General features: G+C 42.5%; 1 protein-coding gene across 5 annotated transcripts in view; it reads left to right on the top strand.

The window, feature by feature from the left end:
- The window catches only part of trim2a (tripartite motif containing 2a), an 80,585-nt gene extending 52,994 nt beyond the window's left edge, over positions 1-27,591 (top strand). For 4 of the 5 annotated variants that reach the window (XM_052464392.1, XM_052464394.1, XM_052464391.1 and 1 more), the window contains 11 exons: positions 2,489-2,670; positions 4,192-4,432; positions 5,391-5,542; positions 9,086-9,266; positions 11,075-11,798; positions 13,149-13,252; positions 16,091-16,258; positions 16,816-16,996; positions 22,017-22,087; positions 24,382-24,522; positions 24,798-27,591. In XM_052464392.1, the coding sequence (XP_052320352.1) occupies positions 2,534-2,670; positions 4,192-4,432; positions 5,391-5,542; positions 9,086-9,266; positions 11,075-11,798; positions 13,149-13,252; positions 16,091-16,258; positions 16,816-16,996; positions 22,017-22,087; positions 24,382-24,522; positions 24,798-24,950 (2,253 nt within the window). In that variant the 5' untranslated portion in view covers positions 2,489-2,533 and the 3' untranslated portion in view covers positions 24,951-27,591. The remainder of the gene's footprint in view (positions 1-2,488; positions 2,671-4,191; positions 4,433-5,390; positions 5,543-9,085; positions 9,267-11,074; positions 11,799-13,148; positions 13,253-16,090; positions 16,259-16,815; positions 16,997-22,016; positions 22,088-24,381; positions 24,523-24,797) is intronic. The other variant, XM_052464395.1, reaches the window with a different exon arrangement.
- Positions 27,592-27,817: the final 226 nt, after the last annotated feature.

The raw sequence follows: 27,817 nt of genomic DNA on the forward strand, positions 1-27,817 counted from the left end.
TGGAATTGATAAATCAGGGAAGGAGCCGGATTGTGGTTCATCAAATCATCTATTTGATTGAAGGCTTTCGTTGTGCTGGGTTTGTGCTTGCATGTACCGGTTGATTTTTCAATGTAAAAAATTTGATCAACAATACTGTGTTTTTTTTTAGATTCCCTTGAGATATTGAGTATTATGATTAAAAAAGCTGACGCACACCCCAAAAATATTCCTACATAACCTGGTTCAAGCATTCATTATGTAACCCTGAAGGAGGCGCTGCGTTGCTGAAACATTGGTTATTAGGTTTACCCCATTCAATTGTTGGAAGCATTTGATTACGAGTGGGCGAATCTCTTTCTTTGTTTCAGTGTTATGGTGTCATAAATCTTCAGGGTTATCTCAGTAGACTATGAACCATATTGTCATCCTCTTTAAGGTCCCGAGTCCCCACGTGTGGAGAGTTAACCCATAGTTGACCAAGGAAGTGAAAAAGACTGTGTAATGACGTAATACCAAAGCTTTCCAGATAAATCTAGCTTTAAAAAAAATCTCATTCCACCGCTTGGCTAAAACCCACTAAGCTTCAAGGGCCGCACAACCAAAGTTATGTAAATATTGTAGCTTAGTTAAGGTAGCGACAGACACTATGAAGGACTTGACTTCTGCTGTGTACTGTTGAGTAGTCAGCATTTAAGATTTAAGCAAACTATATGGAAAGGGTTAAACCAAGTGAAGGGGCTGACCTCTTCTCCATCCCGGTAGCCATGACAACGGTTTTCTTTTTTCCTGTAAAGCTATTTTCTGGCACATACTGTACAAGATATCAGCGAGGGAGGGAGAGTCTCCCTCAGGGCCTTTTTCTACAAGCGGCAGAGGCGTCCTGTTTCTTTGCCTGTCCTAAATACAACCTGAGACAGCTAGCTAGTTGACACACATGCTTTGCTCACACTGAGACCACCCTGGCCTTGATGTTGATGGGACCGGACTGGACCAAATTCTAACCTATCATAGACACGTTTTACAAGATTGGATAGCACTGTACAGTGAGTAGAGCACAGTACAGTACTCAGTACAATCAGCACTCAACTCTGTCCTCAGTGGCATCACTAAGCTTCTACTGTATATGCGCTGCTTTGCTTTCACTTTGTTATCAAATATTCCTAACTCAGTGCTTTTTCTGGAAACATCCACCTAGCATAGCACTGAAGCCATAGCAAAAAAATCTATTTTGAGATCATCCAAGCCCCAAATTGAGTTATTGATCCTGGGTAGGGATGCCAGATGGCATTTGAGGGGTACTGACAAGGGCCAAGGCCCCGAAACCACAGTGGATCTTTTTTTTTCTTTCTCTCCTTATTTTCCGGGGACGTTCTACTCTTCTGTGGCTAGTATCAGTAGCCAGAATTGCTTGGTCCCCAGTTGTTGGCTCTACTGTTGCTATTCAGCTGGTGCCATTGCCTGAGATTGACCTCCTACCTGTCTTTTCCCCCCCTACCAGCCATGGGTCATGTTTGCCTGGTCCCAAATCAGTTGGTGCTTTTGGCATGGCAATAGCAAAAGTTGGCAAGGTGGCACATACGGGTCTGGGACCAGTTCCTGGGGTTCAGATCTGTTCCCCAAGCAACCAAAGCCACAGCGTCTGTGTCTCATTTGAAATTAGTGATTTAGCCAAAATGCTAAAAGGCTCATTTCTTTTGGATGGTCGTAGTTGTCAATCTGTATGGTTTTGTTTTATGTAAGTCATTGAGTGAGCAGTTAACTTATTAGGTCTTATTCCATGTTCTTTGAGGGTGATTTTATTTCATAGACTTGTTGATGACTACTACTAAGCAGTACAATATTATAATGCCATTGTGTGTGATAGGGAGGCAGGGTAGCCTAGTGGACTAGTAACCGGAAGGTTGCAAGTTCAAATCCCCGAGCTGACAAGGTACAAATGTGTCGTTCTGCCCCTGAACAGGCAGTTAACCCACTGTTCCCAGGCTGTCATTGAAAATTTGTTCTTAACTGACTTGCCTAGTTAAATAAAAGGTCAAATTTAAAAAATGGTTTTACGTCCTGATCTTTATAGGCCATAGGCCATATTGTGGGAAATATTATTTATTTATACATACTGATATGTGGACTATGTTGAGATGTTTTGCTTTTGCTGTGACAGAACTGTGATTTGTGTGTTTGGCATTTCCTGTCTCGGTGAGGGGCAGGATGGGAGAAAGCAAGCAGCTGACGTGTGTCTCCTCCTTTTACCTTTGTGTGTGTGTGCGTGTGTGTGTGTGTGTGTGTGTGTGTGTGTGTGTGTGTGTGTGTGTGTGTGTGTGTGTGTGTGTGTGTGTGTGTGTGTGTGTGTGTGCGTGCATATGCGTACTGTTTGGTATTGCGAACATTTTGGACACTTCTGTATGTGTGTGCGCATACCTCCAAAACCCTCTGTGTCGAAGTTTTAACATAGGCATCCGTGCGTATGTGTGTGAACCCCTCTAACCCTCCTCTCTCTGTCTCTCTCTAGGGTCCAGGGTGAGAGGAAGAGGGAACTTTATGACAGAGTATTAGGATGGCCAGTGAAGGCTCCAGTAGCATCCCCAGCCCTGTGGTGCGACAGATCGACAAGCAGTTCCTGATCTGCAGCATATGCCTGGACCGCTACGACAACCCCAAAGTGCTGCCCTGCCTCCATACTTTCTGTGAGAGGTGAGGTGTGTGTGTGTGTGTGCACGCTGCCTGTCTCATTTATGTTCAGTTTGGGAGAGTGCGTGAGCCTGATTGTCTTTGAGAGTGTGATTTATCGGTTAGCAAACGTGTGAATATTCTGCCAATTAAGGGTGATAGAAAGTGATGCTTGCTCATCACACATCCTTGGATTAAAGATGACCTAACCAAATATGTATAAAGTGTCTCTCCTTTTGTCATGGATAGGGAACTTAGCTGAATTTAGAAACTAAATAACTGTAGCTTCACAAAATGGCTGTCTTTTCTGTGATTACATTTGGTCTGTCCATGTCACCCTCCTAGACTAGCTGCCTTTGTCCCTGAGAGAAGAAGGGAGAGCTCAGTGCCTGTCTCTGCCTGTATCATTGTTCTGTATAGCATCTAGAGCGTGACATTACTCAATTAGATTTGATGATGCTGTTGTACCAAGATGCTCTCGCTCTCTTTTGCTCGTTCTGTATCTTTAGCTTGTTTTCTCTCCCTATCGTTGTCTCTTTCTCCTTCTGTCTTTGTCTCTGATCTGTCTTCTCTCCCATCCTCTTTTTCCCCACTCTGTCCCTCTCTAGTCCCTCTCTGTCTCGTCTCTCTGTTCATTTTGGAGTCAGTATGGTGCAGGCAACGTGTGTGTGTGTGTGTGTGTGTGTGTGTGTGTGTGTGTGTGTGTGTGTGTGTGTGTGTGTGTGTGTGTGTGTGTGTGTGTGTGTGTGTGTGTGTGTGTGTGTGTGTGTGTGTGTGTGTGTGTGTGTGTGTGTGTGTGCTGGATATAAAAATTAAATAGGTTTTTAAGGGGCAGAAAACTTTAACTTGATTGACATGTTAGGTTCTTCTTCCATTTTGAATTCTGTGTTGACTTTGATGACCATCGGACAACTTAATAAATCAGTGATTAAACAGTGAATCAGCGTCTCTGTGAAAATTGTATATGACTAGATAGAATGAAATCAAACTAGTAATTCAATAGGCCATTTAAAGTTGTTTTTTATATATATATTTTGTGGGACCTTTTTCTGGGCTTTTGTTCTTCTCCCATAAATCAGGTACCTGATTTATGTATTGCAGGATGCTATCAAGGGCTAGGCAGTGTGTGACTCTGAATCCCAACCCTTCATACAATGTGCTCTAGAGTCACTCACTGGTATTATAAGTCAGTGTTGTTGGTGTATGGTGGAAATAACCCTGTAGACTGCTACTACAACATTTTAGGATTTGATCCTGTAAAAAAAAAAGTTGTTTCCTGATTCAAGCAGAATATACTAGACGAGAGTCACAATCACATAGATGTATGATACATATGTCTGTTGTTGCATCCCAAATATCAACCTCTTCCCTATTTAGGCAACTACTTTTGACCTGGGGCCATTTGGGATGCAGGTGTGTAGCCTGTGTTTTCTGTCATGACAGGTATCAGGGCTGTGGTGGTATAGAAATAGTCTAGAAACACTAGTAAGTATATCCACATCTGACATTTAACTCCGCCCTTCTATCCGCCTCTCTCCTCTCCAGGTGCCTGCAGAACTACATCCCGGCCCACAGCCTGACGCTGTCGTGCCCCGTGTGCCGCCAGACGTCCATCCTGCCGGAGAAAGGCGTGGCGGCGCTGCAGAGCAACTTCTTCATCACCAACCTGATGGATGTGCTGCAGCGGCCCCCCAGCGACAGCTGCAGCCAGGAGAACGCCGTGTTGGAGACCATCAGCTCTGTGGCCACGGGACAACCGCTCTCCTGTCCCAACCACGTAGGAAATGTAGGATATAACAACAGACAGACTCTCTCTCACACACACACACAGATAATAATTTCCATCCATCAATGTCCATCTAACGTTATCATCCTAGTAAATTATTCTACCGATAGGTCACCTTGAAATTACAGTGATGGTCAAGGAATCCCACCAGGAAATTCCGTGACATTCATCTCTCTCCTTTCTCTCTCCTCTCTCTCTCTCTCTCTCTCTCTTTCTCTCTCTTTCTCTTTCTCTTTCTCTCTCTCTTTCTCTTCTCTTTCTCTTTCTCTTTCTCTTTCTCTTTCTCTTTCTCTTTCTCTTTCTCTTTCTCTTTCTCTCTCTCTTTCTCTTTCTCTTTCTCTTTCTCTTTCTCTCTCTCTTTCTCTCTCTCTTTCTCTCTCTCTTTCTCTCTTTCTCTCTTTCTCTCTTTTCTCTTTCTCTCTCTCTTTCTCTCTCTCTTTCTCTCTTCTCTTTCTCTTTCTCTTTCTCTTTCTCTTTCTCTTTCTCTTTCTCTTTCTCTCTTTTCTCTCTTTCTCTCTCTCTTTCTCTCTCTCTTTCTCTCTCTCTCTCTCTCTCTCTCTCTCTCTCTCTCTCGTCACCATAGCAACAGGTTTATTTTTATGGGCTACTGGCATGGGGGCACTACCACACTGGCACTAAACTCCTAAGTGAAGATAATGACTTGCTTCAATGCTTGATACAGAGGTTTTACAACAGGGTGTGATGTTTTGGGGAAGAAAGGATTTTAGATTACTTGTGTGGTGTTTTTTTGAAAATAGTTAAGAGGAAATAAATAATAGGGTTAGTAAATATCTACAGTATTTTGTGCCCTCATATATTCTGGGAATATTTGGGGAGTGCTTTTGCACACCTGCACAGTATGCATTTGCAATCATGTCAGAGCGAAGGAAAAGGTAAGGAGAAAATGGATTCTCATACCGTACCTTGACCTTTGAACTCTTGCTTTGCTCTTGCCTAGGTGATGGAGTTCTACTGTCCACCGTGTGAGACCGCCATGTGCCAGGACTGTACGAGCGGCGAGCATGCCGAGCACCCCACTGTACCCCTCAAAGATGTGGTCGAGCAGCACAAGGCCTCACTGCAGGAACAGCTTGACGCCGTCAAAAACCGGTAGGGGCCAATACATACCCCTGGGGGACACCAAGACGTTATACGACATATTTACATCCATTTAAACAAATTACAACCAGAAAATAACCATTTAATAATAATTATGACATCCAATTGCACTGGACACAGTCAAAAAAAGGTAATGGCTCAACACACACCCCTGGGGAAAGTGGGTTAATATGGTTGTATTTGTATACAGAATTCATCATATGTTCTTCCCCAATTTGCACTAGTGTATTGAGTTTTCCTATTAGACCTTTATCTACCCATTTTGGACCTTTACCTCGTAAAGTATTCAGACCCCTTAACTTTTTCCACATTTTGCTACATTTCCAACCTTATTCTAAAATTGATAAAATAAAACATTCCTCAGCAATCTACACATAATGACAAAGCAAAAACTGTTTTGGGGACATTTTTGCAAATGTATTAAAAATAAAAAACGGATACCTTATTTTTACAAGTATTCAGACCCTTTGCTATGAGACTTGAAATTGAGCTCAGATGCATCCTGTTTCCATTGATCATCCTTGAGATTTTACTGGAACTTGACTGGAGTCCACCTGTGGCAAATTAAATTGATTGGACATGATTTGGAAAGGCACACACCTGTCTATATAAGGCCCCACAGTTGACAGTGCAAGTCAGTGCAAAAGCAAGCTACGAGGTCGAATTAATTGTCCGTAGAGTGTCAAGACAGGATTGTGTCGAGGCACAGATCAGGAGAAGGGTACCAAAACATTTCTGCAGCATTGAAGGTCCCCAAGAACACAGTGACCTCCATTATTGTTAAATGGAAGAAGTTTGGAACCACCAAGACGCTTCCTAAAGCTGACCGCGAGGCCAAACTGCGTTTTCGAGGGAGAAGGGACTTGGTCAGGGAGGTGACCAAGAACCTGATGGTCACTCTGACAGAGCTCCAGAGTTCCTCTGTGGAGATGGATGACACTTCCAGAAGGACAACCATCTCTACAACACTCCACCAATCAGGCTTTTATGGTAGAGTGGCCAGACGGAAGCCACTCCTCAGTAAAAGGCACATGAATTTCCGCTTGGATTTGGCCAAAAGGCACCTAAAGACTCTCAGGCCATGAGAAAGAACATTATTCTGGAACCAAGATTTAACTCTTTGGCCTGAATGCCAAGCGTCACATCTGGAGGAAACCTGGCACCATCCCTACAGTGAAGCATGGTGGTGGCAGCATCATGCTGTTGGGATGTTTTTCAGCAGCAGTAATTGGGGAAACTAGTTAAGATCGAGGAACAGAGCAAAGTACACAGAGATCCTTGATGAAAACCTGCTCCTGAGCGCTCAGAACCTCAGACTGGGGTGAAGATTCACCCTCCAACAGGACAACGACCCTAAGCACAAAGCCAAGACAACGCGGAGTGGTTTCGGGACAAGTCTCTACATGTTCTTGAGTGGTTCAGCCAGAGCCCGGACTTGAACCCGATCGGACATCTCTGGAGAGACCTGAAAATTAATGTGCAGTGACGCTTCCCATCCAACCTGATAGAGCTTGAGAAGATCTGCAGAGAAGAATGGGAGAAACTCACCAAATAGTGGTGTGCCAAGCTTGTAGTGTCATACCAGGAAACTCAAGGCTGTAATTGCTGCCAAAGGTGCTTCAACTAAGTACTGGGTAAAGGGTATGAATGCTTATGTAAATGTGATATATACAGTGCCTTGCGAAAGTATTCGGCCCCCTTGAACTTTGCGACCTTTTGCCACATTTCAGGCTTCAAACATAAAGATATAAAACTGTATTTTTTTGTGAAGAATCAACAAGTGGGACACAATCATGAAGTGGAACGACATTTATTGGATATTTCAAACTTTTTTAACAAATCAAAAACTGAAAAATTGGGCGTGCAAAATTATTCAGCCCCTTTACTTTCAGTGCAGCAAACTCTCTCCATAAGTTCAGTGAGGATCACTGAATGATCCAATGTTGACCTAAATGACTAATGATGATAAATACAATCCACCTGTGTGTAATCAAGTCTCTGTATAAATGCACCTGCACTGTGATAGTCTCAGAGGTCCGTTAAAAGCGCAGAGAGCATCATGAAGAACAAGGAACACACCAGGCAGGTCCGAGATACTGTTGTGAAGAAGTTGAAAGCTGGATTTGGATACAAAAAGATTTCCCAAGCTTTAAACATCCCAAGGAGCACTGTGCAAGCGATAATATTGAAATGGAAGGAGTATCAGACCACTGCAAATCTACCAAGACCTGGCCGTCCCTCTGAACTTTCAGCTCATACAAGGAGAAGACTGATCAGAGATGCAGCCAAGAGGCCCATGATCACTCTGGATGAACTGCAGAGATCTACAGCTGAGGTGGGAGACTCTGTCCATAGGACAACAATCAGTCGTATATTGCACAAATCTGGCCTTTATGGAAGAGTGGCAAGAAGAAAGCCATTTCTTAAAGATATCCATAAAAAGTGTTGTTTAAAGTTTGCCACAAGCCACCTGGGAGACACACCAAACATGTGGAAGAAGGTGCTCTGGTCAGATGAAACCAAAATTGAACTTTTTGGCAACAATGCAAAACGTTATGTTTGGCGTAAAAGCAACACAGCGCATCACCCTGAACGCACCATCCCCACTGTCAAACATGGTGGTGGCAGCATCATGGTTTGGGCCTGCTTTTCTTCAGCAGGGACAGGGAAGATGGTTAAAATTGATGGGAAGATGGATGGAGCCAAGTACAGGACCATTCTGGAAGTAAACCTGATGGAGTCTGCAAAAGACCTGAGACTGGGATGGAGATTTGTCAACAAGACAATGATCCAAAACATAAAGCAAAATCTACAATGGAATGGTTCAAAAATAAACATATCCAGGTGTTTGAATGGCCAAGTTAAAGTCCAGACCTGAATCCAATCGAGAATCTGTGGAAAGAACTGAACTGCTGTTCACAAATGCTCTTCATCCAACCTCACTGAGCTCGAGCTGTTTTGCAAGGAGGAATGGGAAAAAATGTCAGTCTCTCGATGTGCAAAACTGATAGAGACATACCCCAAGCGACTTACAGCTGTAATCGCAGCAAAAGGTGGCGCTAGAAAGTATGAAATATCCAATAAATGTCGTTCCACTTCATGATTGTGTCCCACTTGTTGTTGATTCTTCACAAAAAAATACAGTTTTATATATTTATGTTTGAAGCCTGAAATGTGTCAAAAGGTCGCAAAGTTCAAGGGGGCCGAATACTTTCGCAAGGCACTGTATATTTTTTATTAATTAAAAAATATTTCTAAATAAACAAGTTTTGCTCTGTCATTAGGGGGTATTGTGTGTAGATTGATGAGGGACAATTTTAGAATAAGGCTGTAACCTAACAATGTGGAAAAAGTCAAGTGTGAATTCTTTCCAAAGGCACTGTAAATGTATCAGAGGCAACCTAAGCATTATCCCCGATGGCCCAATAGTTTGAGGGACAATGCGCTCCATCCTTCAAAGTGATGTAGTCACAGTCAGCTAATTTTGACATAAGACTGATCGCACCCACCCTCTGACTCCCTCCCTTTCTTCAGGCTGCCTGAAATCGACTCGGCCCTGCAGGTGCTGTCGGAGATCCTGCAGCAGCTGACCAATCAGAAGAGCTCCATCGAGGGGGACATCCACACCACGTTCGATGAGTTGCAGAAGACCCTGAACGTCCGCAAGAGTGTCCTGCTCATGGAGCTTGAGGTCAACTACGGCCTCAAGCAGAAGGTGAGGCCCCCAACATTTGATAAATGGGGGGGGGGGGTTGTTGAGTGGGACATTAATTAGAACCTTTTCTTGTAGGTTTCTGATTTGTTTTGGCAGTTTGTTTAGTGCGCACAGTCAATATGATATGAAATTAGAGTCAGGTGGTCAATGAAGGTAAGTAGTTTAATGATTAGGAGATAAAGGAAATAGATTTCTAAACATGGGCATAGTTTTTAAATTAATGAACAGCATTATACTCTGAATGTAAACAAGAAAAATAGTGAAAGTAGATGCTTCCACAATCTCAAAATCTAGTATTTATTGAAAGCAGTAGATGGTAATTTTACAACAACTGAAATGTTTTCTGATTCCAACTTGCCTTCCTAGAAACAGATCTCTATCCTAAAATATGAAATGAAACCTTTATTGATAAAGGATAAATAACATAACAATAGAAATAAAGTCTTCTGTTCGTTCTACTATACCACACAGCAGCAGAGGCTCTGTTTACACTGCTTCTACTTTGCATGCCAGTGGCTCAGCTGTGGATCAGGCTGTTCTCTGAGAAATTATTAAATAAAACATGGTTTGGGGAGGGCTGGGAGGGAGGAGAGACTGACTGCCAGGGCAGAGAAGCTGATGCCCCACCCAGCCCAGAGAACCAATCAACCAGGCTGGCATAGCGCCCAACGCCCTCCCCTTAGGGAGCAGAGCACCATCACATGGGAATGATTCACCAGTAGGACCTGCTGGCTAGAGCAGACAGAGTGCTGCACAAAGGAAGGGAGGACTTTAATCTTTCTGCCTTTTCCTATAGGGTGTGGACTGTGGACACTTTCTACTTTTCTATATCTAGGCTTTGGGGTTGTCATTGTGTTTATCTAGTTGGCAATTTAGGCTTTGAAAGTGCTGTATCTTTCTAGCTAGCAAGCTAGCTGAGCTGTTCATGTTTAAAGAGAGGGTGAGTCTTGAAAGCAGAGAAGGGTTGATAAAGTGGGTAGGTACAGTGGTGTAGGCTTCCACAGTGCACTGAGCTAAGTGAGTGTGCACTGTATCTCCCTGCCCTTGGTACGTCCTCTTTCTCTATCTAGAACATCTTTGTGTTATTCTTGCAGTACAGTATGAAGCAAGGTTTGATATAGATAGTGGTGGAGAAAGTAGTTTTGGCTGGGGACTTTGAGAGCTCAATGGCTTCTCGTGTGGTCGAAGAGGATGAGTGTGATAGCCAGATGCAGGTGAGAGACAGTGAGACTGTGTGTGTGTGCGTGCGTGTGTGTGTGCGATGCTCAGTGTTTCAACCCAGCCCTGTAGCATTTCTGTGCTGTGGTGTTATGTTAACAAGTGATAACTTTGATAGTTTGCTGACCCTCTTTCATATGCCTATACCAGTGGATGTGTCAAAAGTCCACTTAGCTTCGTCTGCAATTCTATGTTTATTCTTGGTAATGGAAAATGTAGCTTTATTCTCAGTACAGCAAATTAACTGATATTCATGTGGCATGTGGACAGCTGTCTAAAAGCAGATGTGTGTTTTCATTTGTTGTGTGTGCATTTTTCCAGTTCCCTGCTTGCAGTATATATTTGCATGTGTCTGTGTGCACACATTTGTTAGGTGAATGTGTTTGTTGATCAGACGTTGGACAATGTTTGTCTATTTACATTGACAGATTGTATATATGTGTGTGTTGTCAGCCCCTCACACTGACAGATGTTTGCATGCCCACATGTGCATCTCCATTCACACCCACCTGACACCCTTCTACGCCCTCACCCTCTCTACTATCCCGCCTCCTCGCTCTTTTCCCCTCTCTACATTGTGTTTCTCCCAGGTGCTCCAAGCCCAGCTGGACACGTTATTCCAGGGCCAGGATGGCATCAACAGCAGCTGCAATTTCACCGAGCAGGCCCTGAGCCACGGCACCGAGGCCGAGGTCCTGCTCGTCAAGAAGCAGATGAGCGAGCGACTCAGCGAGTTGGCCAGCCGAGAGCTACCCCTACAGCCTGGGGAGAACGACCAGTTGGACTTCCTGGTGGAGACGGAGGGCCTCAAGAAGTCCATCCACAATCTGGGTACTATAGTTACAACGAATGCTGTGGCGTCCGAGACGGTGGCCACGGGCGAGGGCCTGAGGCAGTGCGTAGCGGGCCTGCCCACCTCTGTCACCATCACGACCAAGGACAAGGACGGTGAGCTGTGTAAGATGGGGAAAGCTAACATCACGGCGGAGATTGCCACGCCGGACGGCAGCGTGGGCGACGGCGAGATACTGGACAACAAGAACGGGACGTACGAGTATCTGTACACGGCGCCAAAAGAGGGTAGTTTGACGTTGTCGCTGCGTCTGTACGACCAGCATATTAAGGGGAGTCCCTTTAAGATTAAAGCGACAAAGTCGGCCGATGTGTCGCCCAGTACGGAGAGCGCTAAGAAGAGGTTGAAGTCACCGGGGAGTAGCCACGTCAAGCAGAAGGCCATCAAGAGGCCAGCCAGTATGTACAGCACGGGGAAGAGGAAAGAGAACCCCATCGAAGATGACCTCATTTTCAGGATCGGTAATGGTTGCCTTATCATTGGTGTTTTAACAGATTTAAAGAGAAGGTTCAACTAACACATTTAAAGGGGCCGTTCACCTAATACATATGTTGTAGTGTTGTACGGTATAGGGTATACCGAAACATTTTTACTTTTTTGATACTAGAACATAAAAATCGGTTCGGTACTTCAATTTTGGTTACTTTCAGTACTTCTGTAAAAATGTGTTTCACGGATCAACTCTATCGCTTATATTGTGAGGCGCACACCGTGCCTGCTCCACTTACTCATTGATAGCCTGCACTTGGAGTCTGGACTGCATCATGTTAACTTCTGTGCAGAGTGGGGAGCTAACACACTTGAAAAATGCGCAAACGAAATGTTGAAACTGTTAATTACTGTTCGCAAAACAATGTCCATACAGGCTAGATCACTTTACAATGCAAGGAGTCTTGGTAGCATCAAGCTTTGTAGGCTAACTTTCCTTGCTAGTTTACAGCGGAAGCAAACATCAATTTACTACCGTAGTACTTTATTTGTCATTTAATATGGAGACTGTAACGCAAAATGTACTGATTTGAAAGCTGATTGTCACCAAAAACTTTATTAATTCACTTAATTGGTCTCCTGTTGAGTATGCATTCACCTGTATTGTGAACAGGCCTAGGCTATGTTTACATTTGAGTAATTTAGCAGATGCTCTTATCCAGAGCGACTTACAGTAGTCGTGAGTGCATACATTTTCATACTGGTCCCACGTGGGACATCGAACCCACAACCCTGGCGTTGCAAGCGCCATACCAACTGAGCCACATGGGACCAAATTTACCCAGTTTATCAATAGAGATTTACCATTCAAATACATTATTACTGTTGATGTTATGTAGTTTGATTAGTAAAAACAAAGTCTAATTGATTTTATGATTGTATAATTGATTTAACATTTTGATGTAAAAAAAAAAAAGAAGAAGAAAAAATCCAAAGATGCCAAACAATTGAACAGAGCAGTTTTTCTGTCTGGATCAAGTGCCATTCTGTGGTGAAAATACATTTTTTGCTGAGGTATCATTTTGGTGTTAAGTATTGTGAAGGTATCGAGTATCGCGATACTAAACCTGGTATTGGTATAAAAGTCCAAATTCTAGTACCATGACAACACGAATATGTTATGAATTACTAGTCAAAGTTTTTGTGTGGAATTGGGAAAAAGGTACTCAGAGAACTGACCAATGTAAGAATAATACAGTTCACTTTATAAAAAAAAAAATGATATGTCAAAATGTTTTCACTTCGGAAACTCTTAATCTACATTCATAGGATGAATAAGCATTACGGGGAAATTTGACACTTGTTTATTTCATGCCTTCCAGGTACAAAGGGAAGAAGCAAAGGGGAATTCACCAATCTACAGGGTGTGGCTGCCTCCTCAGTAGGCAAGGTGTTGATAGCAGACAGCAATAACCAGTGTGTTCAGGTAAGGGAACTGCCTGGAGAATGTCATCTCTAGCTCTATTTCATAGATCACTCATTTAAACCCATGTAATTTATGCCACGCAGACCTTGACTGAATCCCAAATAGCACCCTATTCCTTAGTGCACTAATTTTGACCAAGGCCTGTTGAGCTAATGCTCAGGCATTACTGTTAGAGCTAACAGAGGTCTCAAGACCTCAAGGCAAAGGTTACCAGTCGCACAAATGTAAAAACATTTGGCTTCAAAAGAGAACTAGCTGTTGTTCAAGGTAGGATCAACAAGCACATTATGCTTCTTCTCTTCGCCTGAGGGAGATTATCTGAGGGAATTGTGGGATGACTCATCATCACTATTGAACATAATTAGCTTGGTGAGACCGTGCACTTTGTCATCTCCATGGAGACCAACCATCAGCTGTCCGTCCTCCCTTTAATGCATTTGATTTGAAAAGGGCTGAGAATGTGTTTCGTCAAATGAACATACAAGCACTTGTTTTGTGATTTTTTTTGTTTGTGTTGTTGTTGGAAATTTGCGTTGTTGATCTGTGGATTTACATGGCTTGAATACCAGATGAATAATGGAAATTGACAAAAAAAATTAATTGATTTATTTACCACAGCACACATTCATTTTTGAGTGAGCACATCCTTTGTTGTTTTATGTAATACAGATTAGACATGATAAAATAAGTTTCTACTGTAGTTAGACTCTTTCATTCAAATATTTTATCCCATTTACAGAACCAGTCAAAAGTTTGGACACCTTCTCATTCAAGGGTTTTTCTTTATTTTTACATTGTAGAATAATAGTGAAGACATCAAAACTATGAAATAACACACATGGGGAATCATGTGTTTAACAAATCAAAATACATTATATATTTTTACATTCTTCAAAGTAGCCACCATTTTCCTTGATGAAAATTGTGCACACCAGCTTCATGTGGAATGCTTGTCCAACAGTCTTGAAGGAGTTCCCACATATGCTGAGCACTTGTTGGCTGCTATTCTTTTACTCTGCGATCCAACTCATCCCAAACCATCTCAATTTGGTTGAGGTCGGGGGATTGTGGAGGCCAGGTCATCTGCTGCAGCACTCAATCACTCTCCTTCTTGGTCAAATAGCCCTTTCACAGCTTGGAGGTGTGTTGGGTTATTGTCCTGTTGAGAAACAAATGATACTCCCACTATGCGCAAACCAGATGGGATGGCGTATCGCTGCAGAATGCTGTGGTAGCCATGCTGGTTAAATGTGTCTTGAATTCTAAATAAATCCCAGACCGTGTCACCAGCAAAGCACCATCACACCACCTCCTCCATGCTTCAAGGTGGGAACCACACATGTGGAGGTCATCCATTCACCTACTCTGTGTATCACATAGACATGGCGGTTGGAATAAAAAATCTCAAATTTGGACTCATCAGACCAAAGGACAGATTTTCACCGGTCTAATGTCCATTGCTCGTGTTTCTTGGCCAAAGCCTCTTCTTCTTTTTGGTGTCCTTTGGTAGGGGTTTCTTTGCAGCATTTTGACAATGAAGGCCTGATTCATACAGTCTCCTCTGAATAGTTGATGTTGAGATGTCTGTTACTTGAACTCTGTGAAGAATTTATTTTGGCTGCAATTTGAGTCTGTACTTAAATGTACTGTATCTTCTGCTACAGAGGTAACTCTGGGTCTTCCTTTCCTGTGGCGGTCCTCATGAAAGCCAGTTTTATCATAGCGTTTGATGGTTTTTGCGACTGCCCTTGAAGAAACTTTCAAAGTTCTTGAAATTGTCCGCATTGACTGATCTCCATGTCTTAAAGTAATGACGGACTTTCGTTTCTCTTTGCTTATTTGAGCTGTTCTTGCCATAATATGGACTTAGCCCTATTTGGTAAAAGACCATCTTCTGCATACCTTGTCACTACACAACTGATTGGCGCAAACACATTAAGAAGGAAAGAACAAGGCACACCTGTTAATTGAAAGCATTCCAGGTGATTCCCTCATGAAGCTGGTTGAGAGAATGCCAAGAGTGTGCAAAGCTGTCATTAAGGCAAAGGGTGGTTACTTTGACGAATCTCAAATATAAAATATATTTTGATTTGTTCAACACATTTTTGGTTAGTACATGATTCAATATGTGTTATTTCATAATTTTAATGTCTTCACTATTATTCTAATGTAGAAAATAGTAAAAATAAAGAAGTAGGTGTGTCCAAACTTTTGACTGGTTCTGTACATAACAGTGGTAGTTAGCATCTAGCTCAGGTCTGTTCAATTCCGGACCTGGAGGGCCAAAACATTTGTTTTTTGTTTCTACCTGGTAGTTAATTGCACTCACCTGCTGTCAAAGGTCTGAATTAGTCCATGAATGGAGGAGAGGGTGAAAAACAGAAGTGTTTTGCCCGTACAGAAACGGAATTGAACAGCCCTGCGTCTAGCTCATCTCTCTGAAGTCGTTCTACCTTGACCTAGTCACAGTGGTATCTTTTGACTGTGAGTTCTCACCAGAGCTCTTTTAGGTGTGTCTGAAGAGATTGTCTGAAGAATATTCTTCTGAAATAGACTGGATGAAAACAAGACTCGGTTAGGAGCTCTGACTGCTCAGATGTTTTGTTTTGAGTTGCTGTATATCGTGATGCTTTTGCAAATTTGAAAAATATGGCAAACATACCAACTCTAAAAATTCCAGTTCAATAATTGAAAAGTGTCATTTATCATATCAAACAGGACTTTCAAATGATTTACTTAAAGGACTGAACAAAAAAGATCCCTCACTATCCATTGATTTTAAGTTTTATATTTCAAAGCATTTTGACAATCAGATTCAGGCCCGTGTTTCTTTTGCAGATCTTCTCTAATGACGGTCTGTTCAAGAGTCGCTTTGGGGTACGTGGACGGTCTCCAGGGCAACTGCAGCGGCCCACAGGAGTGGCGGTCCACCCCAACGGTGACATCATCATAGCCGACTACGATAACAAGTGGGTTAGCATCTTCTCCAGCGACGGGAAGTTCAAAGTGAGTTCAAAATGTATACAATGCCGTCATTTATCCTGGAATCGACACTAGATATCGTTCTGTTCCACTTTACTGATTGAGTCTGGATCTGGAACCCTCAGTCTCGATTCGGACCTGAATTCGTTGAAATCGTTTGTGCTGCTTTCTAACCACCCCAATTGTCGTCCCGAATGCCTCTCAATTGGAGCAGGTCCAGACTTAATCATTGAAGTGAAAATATATTGAAATGGAGGGCTATTCAGTTTGGATTCCGGTCTGTTCCGTCATGTCATCTAATAGCTGCTGTCAGAATTGCTTTATCCTAAGTGATGCTTTGCATGGCTGATGCTTACTGATAATGGAAAACTCAATGTGGGTATGCTTTCTGACTTGATTAATCTTTTTCTACCCAGGAGCACCTGAAAAATAGGTTCCCATGCCACTATGAGACTTTGACGTTAGCCTGAAATGTTAACCTGAAACATGAACCTGTTTGCTATTTCTTTATATAAAATACCCAACAGAAATACTGGGGTATTATCCACTGTCCTTCCTGACTGTTCCTCTATCTCCCGCAGAATAAGATTGGCTCGGGCAAGCTGATGGGCCCCAAAGGCGTGTCGGTGGACAGGAACGGCCACGTCATCATCGTGGACAACAAGGCGTGTTGCGTCTTCATCTTCCAGCCCAACGGCAAGCTGGTCACCAAGTTTGGTAACCGCGGAAACGGCGACCGGCAGTTTGCAGGTACACTCAATGGTAATGGTGTTGCACTCCCCTCTCCACTCCCTGTCTTTTGCTCCCACCACCTGCATGCGGAATGAGGACTCCCCCAGGCAAGTGACCTTTAGGATGTGACCATGACCTTTTGAGCTATAACATTTTATTTGATCAAGAGGGACTTCCCGCATGCTCTTCCTAATATCTCGAAGACCATTTATTTTGTCAGTCTCGTGTGTGTGTGTGTGTGTGTGTGTGTGTGTGTGTGTGTGTGTGTGTGTGTGTGTGTGTGTGTGTGTGTGTGTGTGTGTGTGTGTGTGTGTGTGTGTGTGTGTGTGTGTGTGTTTCCATTCAATATTTAAATTTTCAATTAACCCAACCTTATCTTAAAGGGGCAATCAGCGGTTGCAACATCCATTTTTGGCCTTATAAATGAATATGTACCCATTGATTCTTATAGAATATAACTTGTGCCTCATCAGCTTACTTCAACTGACATACCCCATCAGAACCCAAAATATAGCTTGTTTTACTACAATGTTTGTAAACAAAGTAAATATAAACAAATACTGGACAGCCTCAAAACATGATTGAAAACTATAAGTTTGTATTCATGGATATCCTTGCATCCATAGCTCTGTCTTTGAATTTGAGAGCAGTTACATTTCTCCTGCCCCATCCCCCCTCTTTTGACAGAAACAGTGGTGGGGAGTACGCTTTGTAATTGTTTCAACTGCTGATTGCTGCTTTAAAGGTATGGGTTAACCTTACCTAAACGTGACAGAGTCCATCGTGTTTCCATTTTTGAAAAGAAATGCTTTATTCACGTTGCTTTGTTTTTTCTTCTTCTTCTGGAGTAATAGGCCTATATAATCACTTGTTATTCTTAATTCACATGACTAAAGTTTACATTTCTAAATATTGTCCACATGAAATCCAATAATTTAGATTTACCTGAATGGCAGCCATGAAGTACCCAGCAGGAGCAGCAGGCTGGTAGGAGATGATCACCGGGTTAGGGTTGGTCCTCTCCTTGTTTTGGTTCGTGAGGAACTCGACACCTTGTGCTGGGGCCACATATAGTGGCTTGGTGGCCACAAAGGACCTTTGCCTTGCTAGCACACATGACCATCCTCCTAAAGCATCTTACCAGTCCATGCCCAAGTGGGGACACTTCAGGCTGAGGAGTAAGTTTCACACAGCCCTATGTGCTACATTCACCCCTTAAACTTACTCAACAGCGACCCCAGCATTGACCTGAGCGCAACTGTAGATTCTAGTCACTAGGTACCACTGTAAAGGATATTACACTTGCTTAGCGAGTACCACTTCCTCCTGATTCGGCTCACACAGAGGCTCGAACCCAGGACCTCTGTCTTGCTAGCATACGTGACAGCTCTCCTGAAGCATCTTACCAGTCTGTGCCATGCGAAAAGCTCGCTATTCCGTAGCGCAACTGGGGCCACTTTAGGCTGAGGAGTAAGCACTACACTGTGCTACACTAGCAGCATTAGCATTCTGTATTATTTTGTTACGGCTCTTTCAGAAGTCTCATTGGACGAAGGCATAGCCTTTAGACTGCCCAATTCTCGTCACAAACCAGCTTGCTGGAGAGAATGTCTCCGAAGGCTGATGGTCTTGTCCAGGTTCTTAACAAACGTATTTCCTACCCTGCTCTTTCTCAAGGATGGGTCACGCTGAGACCACATGATCCGCATAGGTTTTACATGAATGCTTTCAAAGTTGCTCGTGTCCAGGGCACGCTCAGTGTCAGCTGGGCTAAGAAAGTTGACATAAGTGCTTCTCAGTGAACGACGGGTGATTTGGTCCCTTGTAATACAAAACCGCGTCAGTCACCTCAGGATGAAGATCACCAAAGTAAAGGGGAGGCCCTGGGGTTTCTGGGCCCATTGGGAGCCATGTATAACGAAGCATACATTCTTGTGCTGTCCACGCTGGTTTGCTGGCAAATACCGCTGCTGCTGATGTAAAGTTGGGGCGAAAAAAATATTGAAAAGTTTGTTTTGGCAGTTGATAGTTGCTCAAGATAACAATGGCCGGAAAATGAAAGAATCTCAGGTTTTGGAACCCCCGGAACCCCTCGTTTTGTATGTCATAACACAAGTCATGTTTGATACTTCAAGTCGATATTCGCGTCATAAGGAATTCCGCTCAACCACGCCCACAAATTGGGGAAAAGTATTTTCAATTGACCCCCATTGTAAAAGAGCCAACTTCGTAGATTTATTTTGTTATACTAAAATAACAAAACATGCCAAAAAGCTGCGATGTTATTCAATGTACCCGAGTTGCGCAGGAGTCTAAGGCACTGCATCGCAGTGGCTAGAGGTGTCACTACAGACCCGAGTTCGATCCCAGGCTGTGTCACAGCCGGTCGTGACTGGGAGACCCATGAGGCGGCGCACAATTGGCCCAGCGTTGTCTGGGTTAGGGCAGGGTTTGGCTGGCCGGGATGTCCTTGTCCCATCGTGCTCTAGCGACTCCTTGTGGCGGGCTGGGCGCATGCATTCTGACTTCGGTCGCCAGTTGTATGGTGTTTCTGACACATTGGTGTTTTCCGGGTTGAACCAGCAGTGTGTCAATAAGCAATGCGGCTTGGCAGGGTCTCGTTTTAAAGGATGCATGGTCCTTGACCTTCGCCTCTCCTGAGTCCGTATGGGAGTTGCAGCGATGGGACAAGACTGTAACTACCAATTTGGATATCACGAAATTGGGGAGAAAAAGGGGTATAAAAATCCCAACCTAAGGTTTGCAATGCTCCCACATAGGGAAATGGAGCCTGCGAGAAGAGCCCTGTTCCTTCAGGGCAAGTGGGAAATGTGGTAGACGACACGTAGTTGTGTGTGGGAAACATTTAATCACAGGTATGACTTATTTAGTACAGTCCGTTTGAAACTCCACTCTCTACTTGAAGCTGTATAGTCCGTTTGTTGTTGTTCTTGGCTAGCTTAATGTTCTGGTCGGTAGCTAGCTAGCACTCACGTGGCTGCTAGCACCATCATGAGGGAAGCCCTGCAATATTACACTTTTCTAAGTAGACAGAACGCTCAGGAGCAGGCAGTGTTGAAAAGTAATCTTTAGACATGTACTTTTCTTACATGTCGTTTTGTAATTGACTAAAACAAGCAGACACCAAGAAAATAGCATTTGAAAAAGGTCAAGTTTTTGCTGTGAGCCAATGGGGTATCCTAGGTAACCACAGGTTGTTTTCCCCACAGGCGGCCGTGACATTCTAATACCGAATGGGACTATCAAATATAATCTATCCAATACTTTCTTTATTGCATCATAGTCAGTTAGAATTCATGATTTACATAGTAAATGTAAGTAAGCTAATGAATCAAATGTGAAAACTGTAAAAAACAAACAAACAAAAAATCACAGTAGGCCTGAGCGTACACATAATTAGCAAATTACCTGTCAAAAACAACCATCTGAACAGCAGGACTCTCCAGTAGGGGAGAGTGGGGTAAGTTGAGACATTTTTGATATTCATCATCACTCCATCAAGGGAAATATAGTTTTCTTTCTAACAAAAACATCTACATATATTTCAGGATGTTAAGTATCCCTGGAAATAATCACAATTAATGTAAACATTACAGTTTTGAAAAAATAAATAAAGGAAGTGGTCTCTTGGCATAACTTGTTGTGCTTGCGGGACAGGGTAAGTTAAGCCGCCTACAAATGTTGTGTATTGAATGAAATATGAGACCGACCCACTTGATTCAGTGTCATGTAGCAAAATTTGAAATTGTGTTTTATACATTGGATAAAAGCAGAGACACAGAGCTACGAAATGGTATATCATATACTGCATTTGAGGAACAATGGGAAAGTAATTCTTCTTCAAGTTGATAAACGTGTAACCTCACTTTTGAGAAAATGGCCTTGGAATGTTTTGGTACCAACTGGAGAGCTCTTCTTTGCCCATTCACCATCGTTCACAACCGCATAAGCTTTAGCATGACCCATCTCTTTATTACTCGCCCTAGCAGAGCTGGTTAGGCTAAGAAAAGCTGCGTTAGACAGGATTACCTCCACATACTAAGCAGCTCAAATAGACAGAAGCGTGCTATATGGCGCTCGTAATATAAACATTTTATTCGGATGGCATACAAGTTTGTTATTCAGGCACATGAAATTTCACAAAAAAACATTCAAATGACTCTCCTGTAAAGTAGTGACCCGCGCCATGTGCCTAGTTTCCTGAAACTGGTCACATATTACAATTACCCTTTTAAAACCATTTCTCTTTATTTCCCAAACAGAAAAATTCAACACAATTACAATAGCTTCTTTGTCAAAAAATTAATTTAATAAAAAATGGGACCGTACCACTTTTTTCCCATATGGTTTCCTAGAAACAAGGGTGGCTCAACTTACCACACTCTTCGCTATAGCTTTCCATTTCAGTTAAATACTTTTCTTTCATTTAACAATGTGTTAATGATTCCATAGTTTTGTTATGATATTTGGTTACAGTTTAACAGAGTAAAATGCATACAGTGGAATCCGTTTCTACATATGTTTTGGCATGTCTTTCATAAACATCTCATATCAAATGATACATTGTTTTAAATCAAGACATGTTCAACTTTGTCGGCGGTGTCTTTAGTAGTTTTACTACATTTACATGTAGGCCGTGGTACATGGCAGCTGACGTATGTACACAGCACATAAAATGTATTAAACAAAAACAGTATGTCAGGATAGGAGCTGAAGCAGTTTGTCTTGGTAGTATCAAACAATGGCTTAAGCGGTGGAAGGCCATTTAGCAGCGCACCTCGGCGTCCCCAGCGTCCGTAGCGTAGCCGCTTGACTTTTGTAGCCATTCTTCCATACAAACAAGTAGCACCCACTTGGGTGATGCCCCGGCAGCTCATCACTACTACTCATCGGTAGTCCAGAGTGGGCTATTTACAATCCTCAAGCCTCTGCCATCACCCGCAAGCCATCTCCACTTTCCTCTGTTTCGTTGTTTACGTTGCCATAGGAGCAGGGTTAAATGCATGTACTGTCTCTCTGTTTGATCCAGGTCCTCACTTTGCAGCAGTCAACCATAACAATGAGATAATTGTTACGGACTTCCATAATCATTCTGTGAAGGTAAGACCATCTCACCAATTACAAATGATGTGTTCCCTTGTGGAAAAAAGTATGTATATTTTCCCGTAAAAAGGATGTGCACCTTTTTATGAAAAAGGGATATAATAATAAATGATTTATTTCGCTTCTCTAGCGCTTTTCATGACAAAAAATGATCTTAAAGCACTTGAACAAGCTGTAGAATTGTGTGTATACTTATTACTATGAGATTATTAACAGAGCACCAGTCCAGTATTGAACAACAATTGTATTCTAGGAAGACTTATGAGGCTCATAGTTATTTTAGCAATAACTCTAAAAGACTAACATTTTAACAATACTAATTATTGGCTTATCTGAAGGTATGAATTATTTTGAGAATCAATTGGAGTTCTTTAACAGAAATAACAAAGACAAACAAAATGTCTTTGAACAAATCAACATTTAATAACACTAATCTAAATATTTACAAACATAATGAGAATGATCATGAAAAGGTAGGAAATAGATTGGAAGACCTCGAGATCCTGAACATTTAAAATATGTTCTCCTCAGTCTGGGATCAAAGTCTGTGGTGGCTTCTTGATGGTTCAGGCCGCATAGAGGAGAACAAAGGAAGAAGATAGTCTGTGTGTGCTTTCCCTGTTGAATTGAGGTACCTCCATCAGGTCGCTCCTTTGGTCCCCACTTGGTGTCCTTATGTTTGTTGCTCTTCTCTGTTGGCTCCTTGCTTGAGTTGCAGAGGCTGTGCTCTAATTGTCTTATCCTTCTTTCCTTGAAGACGGTCAGCTTAAGGGTACCGTTCTGGCTACACTAGCTCTAAGTTGTATGTTTTCTCCTGAGCCTGTTTAGTGCGTGGGCACTTCCTTCCCACTGTATTTACTGGATTAGAGGTATTATTCCCGAAATATATACTTCCCCCCTAAGTTATCAGTTACCGGTTCTGGCCATTAAAGGCAAAGGTCCAGAACTTATGGTCAGCCCGCTGGAGGTTCAGACCTTTTTCAGGAGCAGACCTTTTTTATAGTCCTGCTAGGTCACATGGTATCACACCTAGGTGTCGAGCCATTTGTATGACCCATTGTCTTGGAGATAAAGTATTTTGGGGAGAAAACCTAAAGTTGGTTAAGCTCAATTCGACATTGTGTTCAGCGGCCTCCCGGATGCCACCAGAGATTCTGGGTTCGAGCCCAGGCTCTGTCGTAGCCGCCCGCAAACGGGAGGCCCATGGGGCGGCGCACAATTGGCCCATCATCGTCCGGGTTGGGGAGGGTTTGGCCGGTAGGGATATCCTTGTCTCATCGCGCACTAGCGACTCCAGGCGCAGTGCACGCTGACCAGGTCGCCAGGTTTACAGAGTTTCCTCAGACACATTGGTGTGGCTGGTGTGTGGTGTGGTGTGGCTGTTGCAGCGACGAGACAAGACTGTAACTACTACCAATTGGATACCACAAAATTGGGGAGAAAAAGGGGGAAAATAGAAAAAAAAAACATTGTGTTCAGCATTGTTCAACATGACATTCAAGCGACACATCGCTACAAACAAGAATCAAACAAAACTGCTATAGGATATAGTAGATCTGGACTATGATTTTTAGACGGTGTTGAATGTTTTGCGTGTTTCAAGCCTCCAACAGATGGAGTGACAGTCAAGATGGAATTGCATGTCTTAAGCAGAGAAATGAGGTCAATGGGGGGAGATGAGCAGGTCCTCCGGAGACTGGCAGGCAGACCGCACAGTTCACTCTGCATTGAAGGCATCTCACTCGCGCCTTGTCCCCCCCGCCCTCCGCCTGTCTGCGATTTCTCCGTAGCCGTTGTGACTCTCTTGTCTTGTAGCATAGAAAGAGATGTTTATTTTTGAGCTCTCCAGTCTCCATTCAATCAGGATATTATGATGACGGGCCGCTCATAACTTCGGAGGCAACCTCCCGAGCGATGACGTCGTCACTGCCAGCTCGCCATGAATTAGTCCTCCTCAGTGAGTCATGAGACCGTAGAAATAACAATGAAAAATAGGATGTATGGTAGCATCGCTAGCTAGCTATCATGAGACAGCTGATTTGCAATGAATTCATGGGCAGTAAACAAATAGACCTAATCCAGATGTAATATATAAACATTTGGCTATTCAACCCCCCCACCAAAAAAATATATAAGATTCCAACAAAAAACATGTAGAAATTATAAAATATTTACAAAATGTCCAGCTCTCTGCCTAAGCCATCTCACAACAACATGGCATCAATTGAACCAAATGATGCTGGTATGTACCTGTTTCTTTATATAAAAAGAGATTGTGTGCCTTTCTGCAGGTGTTCAACCCTGAGGGGGAGTTTCTTCTGAAGTTTGGTTCCAACGGGGAGGGGAATGGCCAGTTCAACGCCCCTACGGGGGTGGCAGTGGACGTCAACGGGAACATCATCGTGGCAGACTGGGGCAATAGCCGAATACAGGTGAGGCCAAAGAGCATGGAAGTGAGACCAAGGTCAGGGAAGTGGGAGACCTTGTTTTGGTGTTAACTAAAATGTAAATGAAAACATTTTTCTTGTCCTCTAGCGTGCTCTTTAAAATATTATTTTATTATCCATTTTTTTTGTTAGATGTATTATATTTTCAAATGTATCTCTCTCTGCACTCTCTCTCTCTCTCCTCCCCCTCTTTCTCTCTCTCTCCTCCCCTGCTTTCTCTCTCTCCGCTCTCTCTCTCTCCCCCTCTTTCTCTCTCTCAGGTGTTTGATGGCAGTGGTTCGTTCCTCTCCTACATCAACACATCGGCAGACCCTCTCTACGGTCCCCAGGGCCTGGCCCTCACCTCCGATGGCCATGTGGTGGTGGCTGACTCTGGGAACCACTGCTTCAAAGTCTACCGTTATCTGCAGTAGCCCTCGCACACTTAGTGCAGACACACACACACACACACTTATGCATACACACTCACATTCACAGATTCACACACACGAATACTTGCACACACACACCATCCTCACTACGGAGTAATGGGTGGATTTGCACTCATCCACTTCACCCACTAATTCAATCCCACCATCCATCACCGTTCCATACAGAACCTCTCTCTAACAGTTCACCCTGACGTGTGCCTCTGTAGCCTCCTTCGTGAACTCTGACCTTTAAGCTTGTCCTCCACTGACCCCTGGACTTCATAAGAGAAACCCTGCATTTTCTCAGAAACGTATTTTCTACTGTCGGCCATGGGGAAGAGGAAGAGGAAGAAGGAGAATCGGTCATGTGATGTAGGTGGGAGGGACTATGATTGAGATTTCTATGGATTGGAGGATGGAGATTTATTCGACTAGTTTCTGCCCCTGCCCCTAATGTGATATATAGAAAGAAGTAGTAGGGTGAAGTTGTCCCTAGATACTGATCTTGGCTCAGTTCTGCATTTTCCCCATCAATAGTTAAGGTTACGATTGGCGGAGTGGAAGCTGATCCTAGATCTGAACTTAGGGGAAACTTCACCCCAGAGCTGATATACAACACATTCCTTTTTGTTTAAAGGGATTGTTGGGATGATGAAAAATGATAAGTGGGTATCATGGTTAGGTTGGACCAATTCTTCCTTTTGTTATTTATTGTTGTGACATGACACTTGATGTAAAACTGGAAATTAATGTTTATCATGCAATGAAATTAATGTACGGAAGTTGTTGCTAATATTAGTTTGCCGGTCAACAATGTGTATGGAAGTGAGATTGAAAAGAAGTAAAAATCTAAAATAAAGTGCCTGGACTTTAATCACAGACTAGCTCCAAAAATATGTCTCAATGAATTAGATTGTTTCCCTTTCTTGGCATCCCCCGATTATAATTTGGCATCAACGATCACCGCAAAGTAATCTCCGGCTAAAGTAGCTTTTAGTAAAAATGTTCTCAGTAAAAATAAGTTCTCTCTCTACCCACCTCACCTGTTCAATTTCATACATAGAACCTCAAATATATCAGGGTATTTTTTAAGCATGGTATATATAACAAGTGCATGCAACGTTGTCCGAAAACCTTCCCACAAACATTTGTGAAACATTCCCAAACATCTGCAAAACCTTTGTCAAAGATTGCAGCCATCTACAGGAAGCAATCGAAGTTTGGTATTCGATGACATATTTTGTGACATCACCCAATGGTTACATTCTGCTTAGGAGATAGTTATTTCTATTTGTGGGAGTGCTTTTTTCAATCTACACCACCACCACTTGATATTTACATATATTAACAATAAGGAATTCCCATACTGCTCAATGTATGATATATATTATCTTATCTCCTCTCGTCCGGGGGTTTCACACTTTGCTTCTCTTCCTCAATAATAACAGACTAGGTATTGTTGCTCAATGCAAAATATTGTGCGCGTGCGTGCACATGCTGTAAAATACAATAAGGGACACTTCACATTAAACTCTTTATGATACTACTTATGATGGCTCAAAGCATTCTTGGATGTTAAGTTCACTTTCAATGAGTTATACATCTGTGTTATTCTTGCTACTCTGCACTGTAGGTCATTGTAGAACTGTTAGAAACGATAACAACAATATTGAAACTGATATTACAAACCTGTCATCTCTTACCTCCCATCCTCAATTTGTGTGCCCTTTTTTTTTGTCTGCTGTCACAAAATCTATTGATACTACTCAGGTGTAGTATTCTGATACTGTAGCTGACACTGTCTAATAGTTGATCTAAAAAAAAAACGTAAAATGGCTAAACAGTCGATGTAATCTGTGTGAATAGACTGCACTGTGTTTCAAAAGGTAATTAGCCTACATCATAATAGGTTCAGCCTTCAAATATGTTCTCCTTATTTTTTTTTTGTATGCGTCCATTTTGATTAATTTAGATTTGAAAGCACTTGACTCGCATCAATTCATGACTTTCATGTACATAGTTTCAGGCACCCATTTTGTATTTGTCCTCAAGTTTGAAATTTGTTGTCCATGTTGATACCCCGATGCCAAATGGAAGAAGTGCCCATATCCTGTATGTTTAGCTCTCAGTAATGCGGCAAGTGTGATATGCAACTTAAACATTTTTTGTACAGAAAGTAAGTTTTAGTGGCATTGCAAATGACTGAGTTGTTCCACCCCCTGAATGTGTATGTAAAACGTTTTGAAGATTGATTCCAAGTGTTATGAATGTCATGCACATGGTTAATGTCAGACACACAGACTTAGAATGTTTTTTTTCCACCTCATACATTCCAACTTTTACATAACACCCTGTTAAAAACTGAAGTGTTATTCCCTTTCACTGTATCAGAACATTCATATTTAAAGTTAGATTTCCCAAAGCCCTAATATGCTTGCAGTATGTGAAAACATTTTCTCAAGTTTGACCATTCCATAATTTGATGTTTATTTCCTCTTTGTGTACAGCACAGAAATAAAGTATTGCATTCTTGAAAAAAAGTGTTTTGTGAATCCACTTCAATGAATAAGAAAGAAATGGCATGTAGATGAGAAACTTCAATTAAGAAACACTTGTTGTCAAAAAGGCATCAATTCCAAAGCTATTTCTGTAGACCTTTCTTGCAGCCTCTGGTAAAATCTTCTCACATGTTCACACCGCTGGTACAAAGACACTTTGCTATTAGAGGATGTGCCACCCTCTTTGGTACTGTCATAACCAATGATTTATGTATATGACCGACAGGGGGGTGCTGTTTTGACGCCACTGTTCCTCTATCTTGCCACTCTCAGACAAATGTAAAACATTTTGGATAGTATAGAAATTAATTT

Source organism: Oncorhynchus keta, chromosome 16 (assembly GCF_023373465.1).
Source record: "Oncorhynchus keta strain PuntledgeMale-10-30-2019 chromosome 16, Oket_V2, whole genome shotgun sequence".
NCBI lineage: Eukaryota > Metazoa > Chordata > Actinopteri > Salmoniformes > Salmonidae > Oncorhynchus > Oncorhynchus keta.